Source organism: Polypterus senegalus, chromosome 9 (assembly GCF_016835505.1).
Source record: "Polypterus senegalus isolate Bchr_013 chromosome 9, ASM1683550v1, whole genome shotgun sequence".
NCBI lineage: Eukaryota > Metazoa > Chordata > Cladistia > Polypteriformes > Polypteridae > Polypterus > Polypterus senegalus.
In genome coordinates this window covers 173,049,035-173,058,064 of record NC_053162.1, presented here as the reverse complement: position 1 = coordinate 173,058,064, position 9,030 = coordinate 173,049,035, and the positions used below count along the sequence as shown (strand labels likewise).

The 9,030-nt window shown below is 36.4% G+C and overlaps 1 protein-coding gene across 2 annotated transcripts in view; it reads right to left on the bottom strand.

Annotated features, from left to right (window-relative positions):
• Positions 1-279: 279 nt before the first annotated feature.
• fubp3 (far upstream element (FUSE) binding protein 3) overlaps positions 280-9,030 on the bottom strand; it is a 97,655-nt gene continuing 88,904 nt past the window's right edge. Inside the window, exons 16-18 of one of the 2 annotated variants that reach the window (XM_039764264.1) lie at positions 7,095-7,166; positions 4,405-4,523; positions 280-1,991 (exon numbers count right to left, since the gene is read on the bottom strand). In XM_039764264.1, the coding sequence (XP_039620198.1) occupies positions 1,983-1,991; positions 4,405-4,523; positions 7,095-7,166 (200 nt within the window). In that variant the 3' untranslated portion in view covers positions 280-1,982. The remainder of the gene's footprint in view (positions 1,992-4,404; positions 4,524-7,094; positions 7,167-9,030) is intronic. The other variant, XM_039764265.1, reaches the window with a different exon arrangement.

Genomic DNA, 9,030 nt, shown 5'->3' with positions numbered 1-9,030 from the left:
CCATTATACAGCATGTGGAAACTGCTCTTTACTGTATGGGGCGATGTATTAGTAAGTTGTGTGTCAGGATGTAAAAATACTGAATGTTGCTGCCAAAAAGGTTAAAAATCCAATGTAAAGGGGGATGAAGCATCTCGGATGGAAACTGATGGGATAAATGACTTCATGTAGGTGTGCACATCGGGGACCTCAGAAGGGGAACGGATAAACTCGTAGACCCGCAGTCATTTACCTGTAATCCAGGGAGAGAGCCGCAAAGAAACTGTTATACGACAAAGCGAATGTTGTAGTCAATTTATTAGTGTGTAAAATGGCTACTGAAAAGAAAGTAAAAGCAAATGATTTGTGCCTTGTCCATGTTACAAGGCTCATCTGAAGGAAAAAAAATTCATATTAGGAATGTGCGCAAAAAACCCAGCATTTAAAATATATATATATTTTTTTTTTTTTTTTAACAAATGCAAAACATCTCTTTTGGTTTTTCTTTTTAATACATTGTTATCTGTACATGAGAAATAACACTAAAATTAAACATTTTGAAATTATGATATCCCTTTTCATTAAGTAACTTAAATTTCACATAATGCAGTTAATACTAGAGATTCAGTTTTAATCTAATCAGACATATTAAACCACACAGTAGAAAGGAAAAAAAAAAAACAAAACAAAGTAACAACACTGAATTAAAAAGTTAGCATTTGGACTAGAAACAAGTCCACAGTGTATACTGGGGCTGGATGTACCAAATAAGATAGGTTTCTTTAATACTTATTATAAAAACTATAATTATTACACAGGTAGGCTCTCCAATGGAGGCTTAGCAGTCCTGAATATTTCAGAATGTACAGAACACGCGCGCGCACGCATACACACACAAAAATTGACAATCAGGTTTTGGTTATTTTTTTTTCTTTCTCCCAGAAAAGATGCAACATCAAATTTCATATTATGTTTAAAAACAAATCATCCAAAAAAAAAAAAAAAACATTTAAATTAATACAAAGCCTTTACAATGACAATTCAGATTGTCATGGACGCTGTCACAGTAATTTCAAGCATTTGTGTTCACCTGGACATTTAGTATGAAAAGGTAAAAAATTTCTGACAAACTAAATCTCATTTGAATCTGCTTTATAAAAGTGTATCTTTTTCTTCATGATTCACAAAAGTTGTACAAGAGTAATTGAAATAAATTTATCAAATAGAACATGATCCTTCTGTTTAACAAACGAAATAGGATATTGCACCTTTTTTTCCAACAATAGTACAAAAATTACATTGAAATAAATGATAGTGTACAATTAAAAACACAAATGAACTTAAATTAGGAATCAGTGGCTGGCTGCCAACACAAATCTTAGTTATCCCGTAACAAACGCATCACAAATCACAGCTTCATCTCAAAACAAAATTAAAATGTTTTACATTTAAAAAGAAACCTACACAAAAATGTACACATTCTTTAAAACATTGTTTTATCGAATAAAAAAAATATATATATCAGCAGATGTTTTACTCAAGACTGCTAAGCCCAAATTACGACATAAGATTTTTTTTTTATTGCAAAAGAACTACAAAAAATATATTGCGCATTTGTTGAAATGTTACAAGTCTGGGGTGCGTTTTGGATAGTTTTGTTTTGTTGGAGAGGGAGGGTCTTGGGGGGGGTAGGGGGTGGTGGTGACACCCCAAAAAGAATCCCAAAGAGAGAGAGAGAGAGAAAGAGAGAGAGAGTGTCCATTTTATACATAATGGTGCCCAAAAGTTTTTTTTTTTATTTGTATTTTTTTTAGTAAGAATTAAATGTTTGATTTAGAAATTTTCTATTTTTATTCGTATAAGTCAATCTACAGCTAGTGTTTCTCACTAAGAAAAAAAAAAGTGTAAGTCTTCAAACGAGGCCCTGCAAAGCTAGAAACCTGTTAGAAATGGTTTGCTTCTTCTCTTTGCAGCAATTCCAAAATCTTCAACAAAAACGTCTTCTAATGTTCCTGAAACACAATGGCAGACGGAGAAGATTACTTCAAATGGAAGATGACAACAGGATGTAACAGAATAGTCAAAGCTGCCTTTTAAAACACTGTGAGTTTAATCTCTGCTGTACAAGGAGGAAGAATCAGGCTCTGTGAAAGCATCCAACTTTCAAAAATAGGCGCGTTAGAGAAGTTGCTGTTAGCCGTAAGCACACTGCAAGGCTGCATTTCACTTTGGATTATCTGCATTTGCAAAGCTACAGCAGGTTATTGGTGTCTTCAATTAATGTCTCCCTTTGTATCACTCACATGTGACAGAGGCTGCCTAACAGGCCTATTAACCAGAGGCTCCACATGTTACTGTTCACGATGAAGAGCAGCTTTGACCAAACTGAGTGGCACTTGGGTAAAAGATGCATCTTTGCTTACATAATACAGAAAGAAGTGAAAAGGGACAAGAGCACAATTCGCATGGGGGGTTGGGGGCTTTCATTACAAATATTTGGTATATTTTTACTTAAAAAGAATTGAGTTAAATAAATAAAAGACTTGTAATATTAACTAATTTCTAGAGCATAACATACAAGTTCACATTCTGTGAAAATAGGTGTCGCAGAAAATAACAAAACAAACATCAAGGAATGGGAACAAGGACCAGTGGAATAGTGGAGAGAGGCAGACCAGAGAAACGCAGGTGCCAAAATAAAACAATGTGTTGAGCAAAAATAAAAATGTCAAATTGCAAGCCAAAAAAAAAAAAAATAGCCCAGGTGCAATGACTTCAAAACAAATGATCAGTAAACAGGGAGGAAAAATTAAACAGAAATGCAAATAAAAAAATAAAAAAAAAATCACAATTAAACCTTCACCTTTTCTATCTTTCAGATGCTTAAAACAAAAATAAGCAGCCTGAGAACTGCAGGGCAATACCATCTCGCTTATCCTTTCAACTTAAAGAGCGAGTTTAGCAGCTACTAACCCCTTATAGCAGGCATTCTGCCTCGTCTCAGCATAGAACCAAAGACTTCTGACTAGTGCGGTGGCACATATTCTCTAATTTGGGGTACCACCTGATGCTGCACACACCACTTTTCAAATTTTAGGCAGTCTGTGCATGCAACCATCTACACTCCCACACCAGTCCGCACTGTGTGCTCCCCACTTTGACACACTTGTGCATTCTCTCCAGATTGCTGCTACCCAAAGTATACAGGAGAACATATGGCCTCCTGCAAGCAGACAGGATTTAAAACAAAGCCGTGACACATTTCTTCACACACTCCCAAGTCAGCATTCAACACGCTTTTGTTTTTAATGGAAAAGAATTTAATTTCATTTCAAATTTAATTTAATCAATCCAAAATATCACAGCAAAGCATTTTGCTTTCAAATTAATCAAAAAATCTAAAGCAGTCACTAATCACATTAATTAAATAAAATATACCATTAGTGTACTGAACAAGATGCTTATTTCAATTTGAATTGCTCTCCTTGATTACTATAATTCCTGGTCTTAAAAACACAAACAATAGCCCTGGATTCTTCAGTGAGCTCTGCACTCATTGGATCAGAGAGAAATCTTTTAAGTCAAGGTTTTGAATCTCACGTATAAGAGGGTGCAGTTTCAGAATGTACAAAAATCATATCTTAATTTCATTCTGCATCCTTGCTACCTTCTGAATGATCGAATTTATTTACCATTAGACCAATCTAAGGTTGATCATTTTGCCTTTTCATTGTGAAATAATGGGATTTCCATATTTATCAGAGCATTGCTTCCTTGTTTTTTATCAGCTATTGTGAAAAACCTTATGTACATACTGTATGTACATTTTAGATAACACACAAATAACTGTGCATAAAAAAAATAACTAAGAATCCAACACAACTGAGCAAATCGATTACTCTGAGGGTGCATGTTTATTCTATTATTTTATAGTGGTTAATATTGCTGCTTCAAATTCTGGGTTTGCATCCAAGCATGATGGTTGTTCATGTGGCATTGGATTGTTCTTCCCCCCTATGTGGCATTCCCATAACAGACCACCCCCCCAAATCTTCAGAGATGCAAGTGCAAGTTAGTATAACCATGAGTGGGCCCAGCGAATGACTAAAGCTGTGGCAAAGGATGGTTTCTGTATTTTGTCAAATGCTGCTGATGAACTCCAGTCCCATTAACTTGAACTAAAGGGCTTAATTACATTATCTGTGTATCTGGTATTTGTATAGGTAGTATTCTTCTTTTAACTCCCTTTAACACCCAACCCACTTGTCATTGCCTTGGCCAAATGTAAAATCAAGTTTAATTAGTTTCCATTAGAAGAATGTAATACACACTCATCTTTGCAAACAAAAGGTCTTCCCCTGACTAAAACAAGATCATTCTTTTCATTAAGCAATCAGCATGCACAACTGAAAACTGCTGTCTTACCTGAAGTCCGGGGGCCTGTGTCTGCTGAGTGCCTTGCCCATAAAAAGCACCCTGTTGTCTGTAATACTCAGCCCAGGCAGCACTGTAGTCTGGTGAACTCTGCTGAGATGCTGTCTGACCTGATTTTAGTGGAAACAAAGACGGGGGGTGGGGGGGTTGGGGTTATGTCAGGTTAAATGCAAAGCAAAAAGATTAAAAAGTGCCTACACAGACCTAAAAAGAAAAAATACATTTCTTCCATCTTCTCATTACCATGCAGCACCCCATAAAGAAGTGGGCTATAAATATGATACTTAAGTTTTTAAAATGGACATCAAGACTAAGGCTTAGATCTACCATGGCAACACAGCTAAAGACACACATCCTTTTGCTCCTGCCAGTAATATGAAAAGATCCACTCTTCCTCTTCACTATAAAGTCAGTATCTAACATCAACAGAGCACATTGGAAGATGAAGGCCCAGTGTGCCACCAGCAAGAAGGCAAATTTAACATACATATCTAGATTAACATAATATCTATATTATGTTATACACAGAGTTTTGATTAAAGACACTAAAAATTTTCCAAACACAGAAATGTAATACTCTCAACCCTAAATGATCCAAATTAGAGTTGTTGAAGACAGACCTTATCCGAAAAGCACTGGGTGCAAGAAATAGCCCCGGACTATATACAATCACAAGTTCCACTCATACACAATCATATTGGGCCAATTTTGTATCAACACACAACTAAAACAGCAGTTCTTTGGGGATGTGGAAAGGAAAAAATACAACATACATGACAGTAGGAGAATAAGCAGGCATTTCTACATCAGATATCACCAAAATTCAAAAGCATAATTGGTCCACGTTTAATTCTAATAGTCTCAACAGCATCAAGGAAGCCAAAAGAATAGATGAAAAACCAAACGTCTGTTTTCTCTTTATTATTTATTTTATTATGGTTTTCATGAGAATTAGTTCTGAGCTCTTTCAAATCACTTCCAACTTTTCTTTTGGTCCTGTGTCACCTGACTCACTGATACAACAAAGCCCCCCATATGATACCATTCAATTTGTCTTGTTTTTCAGTTACACAAGTACAACACCTTTTTGGCCCTTTACAGCCAAAAAAAAACCCATAATTTTCAGTCATTTTTGGACTTTATTTTGTGCAGGAAATTACAAACCTATGATAAAGAATAAACCAAAGGGTTTTTCAGCAAACGTGAATTTCCCCTTGGGGATTAATAATCAATCTAACATGACCAAAGGACTAAGTTGTTCATGCCATATCAGTGGACCCCAGGAGTTCAGCCCCTGTGGGATTTGAAGGGTTAAAGTGTTTTCACAAAATTCAAAAAAAAAAAAAAAAAGGCTATCTGTAATACAGGCATGTGGAATGCTACAATATGCTATGTTGAGGATACTGATCATGAATATGATCACATTTTTGATATCTGATTCTTTACTTGTGGTCTTAGCCCTTTGAGAGCCACACCCAGAAGAGTTAAAAGTGGCACATTTCAAAAATAAGTATGTGGGGTGTTTTAGACTGTCGAGGTCAGTGATTACAAATACAACTTTATTTTTGATTTCAGATTCATTAGTAGGGATTGACAATGACTAATTTCTATAGCAATCAAGAATATTTAGAGTTTAAACATTTAAATTGAGTCACACATTACTATTTGAAATCTATAACACAACTGTTGTTGCTTATTTTGTACTTCTACCTCACAAAGTAATTCCTTACGTTTCTTATGAACACCCCCAAATTATCATCAAGATTATCATTCTTCAAAGCAATTTGTGGGATAGTCCTGTAGCTATAGCCCATGTTGGGTCTTGACAAAGGGCAGTTTATCGTGGGGTGATTTAGGTGATTGGGTTTGTACTAAGGAATTTCCTAATTATGTGGCATGTATTCAAAACGGCTACTATTTGCAGTTATATGTCTGTGTATTGGTTGATAGGGTGGTCCAGATCTAATTATGCAATTTTCATTATGCTATAACTTAAGTTTATTACATAGAAAATCACCCGAAAAATCTCGGACCAGCGAGAAGTGTGCGAACTGATGACATGAAGAATCGTCTTTGCGCCAAACTGGAATGGTCCCCACATAAATCAAAGTAATCCAGATGATCTGGATCTGCACAATTACAGTAGATCTGGACCACCCTGTATATGTAATGTCTGTAGGTTTTTGTGCAGTTTTATGTGGGGTGACATCAATGGTGGAGGCAACAACAGACTCAGTGATCACCTTGTCCATTCTCCATAAGTGGTTGTATTTCTTCTTTCAGTTCGGTGTGCTTTTCCATTTAATTTGTGTGTTTGGTATGACATTGTCAATACTGCATGCAGTTTTATTTTGTTTTTCTAATAGTGTTGTCCGGTCTGTTACGGTGGATTGTTTTGTCGGTCAGTATAGTTCTATCCCAGTATAATTTATGTTTATAGTTTATCATCATTATTAATAGCTAATTCCTCTATCCAACATGACTTACAAGATCAGATGATGCAACTCTTTATAAATAACTAAAATATTACACTTGGAGCACAGGTAAAGTTCCCAGAATTACAAATTGAGACAGAGGTGGGAACAGAGCCAGCACCCTTGTGGTGGGTATAATGAGAAACTACGCAGCTACATTTCACTTTCTCTCATAATGAAAAGCCAAAGACGTATGGGCACACCTACTCTGTTTTTTGTAGTACTCTTCCCATGCTTTGCTGTAGTCTGGGCCTGTACTTTGCGCCTGGCTTTGCTGACCTAGGAGAGGAAGCGCATACAATACAGATGTTATATTTTCTTAGCGTATTCATATTAAAAAAAGCAGTAAGGACACAGTGTACAGAACAGAAAGAGGAGTTATTTGTATCTTCAGTATAAAGGGTACCTAAAGTTACTGAACTCATCCTCTGGTTCTCACTATGCATTTGGACACCCTATTAAGATTCTCATAGTATTGTGTGTGTGTGTATATGTATATGTGTATAAATATATATATATAAATAATTTAGAATCCTCCCAATATCATCCTCAGAAGATGAAGAAATAAAACATTTAATGAGATAATTTATTGTGAAAGCCAACAAGACAGCAACCTATTTAAAACAACAGCAGCAACAGAGCATTCTCAAGCAAGTCAGCTAAGAATACATGTAATAGCATACAGGACTCTTAGGCCTTATGAAAAATCTGACATTTTGCTTGTTTGGTATCAAGGGATAATCATCTATTTTCATTGACTTCTTTAATTCACTTGTGAATGGCAGGTTACATTTGAGTACTCAAGACAGAGGATGGCCTACAGCAACAATTTATTGCAAGCATTTCTATATTACATAGTTAACAACAGCAAAATAGGAAGCAAACTTTAAAATCTATAAAACATACAGTACACTAACATTAGGGTATAAAAGATCATTCCCTGCAAAAGCAAATGGTGTAAAATAAAGCACCTTTATTGAAAGGTGTTAGATAAGTCTGATTATTAGAGTGAATTGTTAATTTATGATTGCAGAGAGCCTGATGTGTTTTAAAGCTCTCAAAAGACAACCATCCATCAGCAGCCAGCTTCAGTCCATCCAAGACATACAGTACCACTTATGCTAGAGATGGTGTCACTTAACAGGAACACAGTACAGGTTTTAACTAGGAATCAGATAAGTGGTAGGGTTAAGGACATGTGGGTCAGCTGCCTTACTCCATGAAATGTATGCCTGTGCATAGGAGTGGGTTGGGGAGGTGAACTTTACCATCAAAACCACACTGAATGACCATACAAGCAAAGTTATTTTTACTCTGTTTACTGATGTCACAAGACTCGGGAAGGCTGGCCTCAATTCTATCTGCCAAAGGAAGCTACACAGAAGAACTAGAGCATGAAAGCTTCACTACATAAAAATGGAGAAACTTCCTAGTCTGGGAAAGGAGGAGACCAAGGGGGGACATCATAGTGGAGCAATATCAGTGCCTTGCCCTTCACATAACTTGCCTAGCTTTTTGCAATACTCCTCCCAAGCTTTGGAATAGTCCACTTGGCCACTCTGGGATCTGTTGTGACCTGTAACCAAATGCAGATGTGTCTTGAAAACGCAAAGCTGCAACTGTCTTTGGTTCTCATGCCACTGGCTTTAATAAAATAAAATAAAAAAAAAAAAAGCAGTGACAGCGCATCACTTATTCATCTGCTGCTACACAAAGAGTCAAATTAATCCTTGTAGTCCCCCACATTATTAAAAAAGTGGAGGAGCCAAATTTAAGAAAATTACGGCAGTGATCTGCTTGAGGCCACTTAAACATAAGACAACTAAGCTTTAGTTTTCTATCAAGTATGATTAAAAACCTGAATTGCTAGGGAACTGCAGGCAGAAAAAGGTGGCACAGAAGGGGGCAGTGCTCAGTAATATCCTATGTTGCGTCATCATGCTAGGGCAGAAGGACCACTTTCAGGAGAGGCTGGAACACCAACTTCTACCCCAAACGTGCTAGAAATGGAGCAACCTGAAAGAGTGCACAAAGAGAAAGAGAACAGAAACCTAGGGAAAAATTATTTTCTCAGGGCTACAAATGGCAGACATCCCATTAGGTTGTTATAATGGAACAACCACTGTTTACAGGGTTTAGGGAA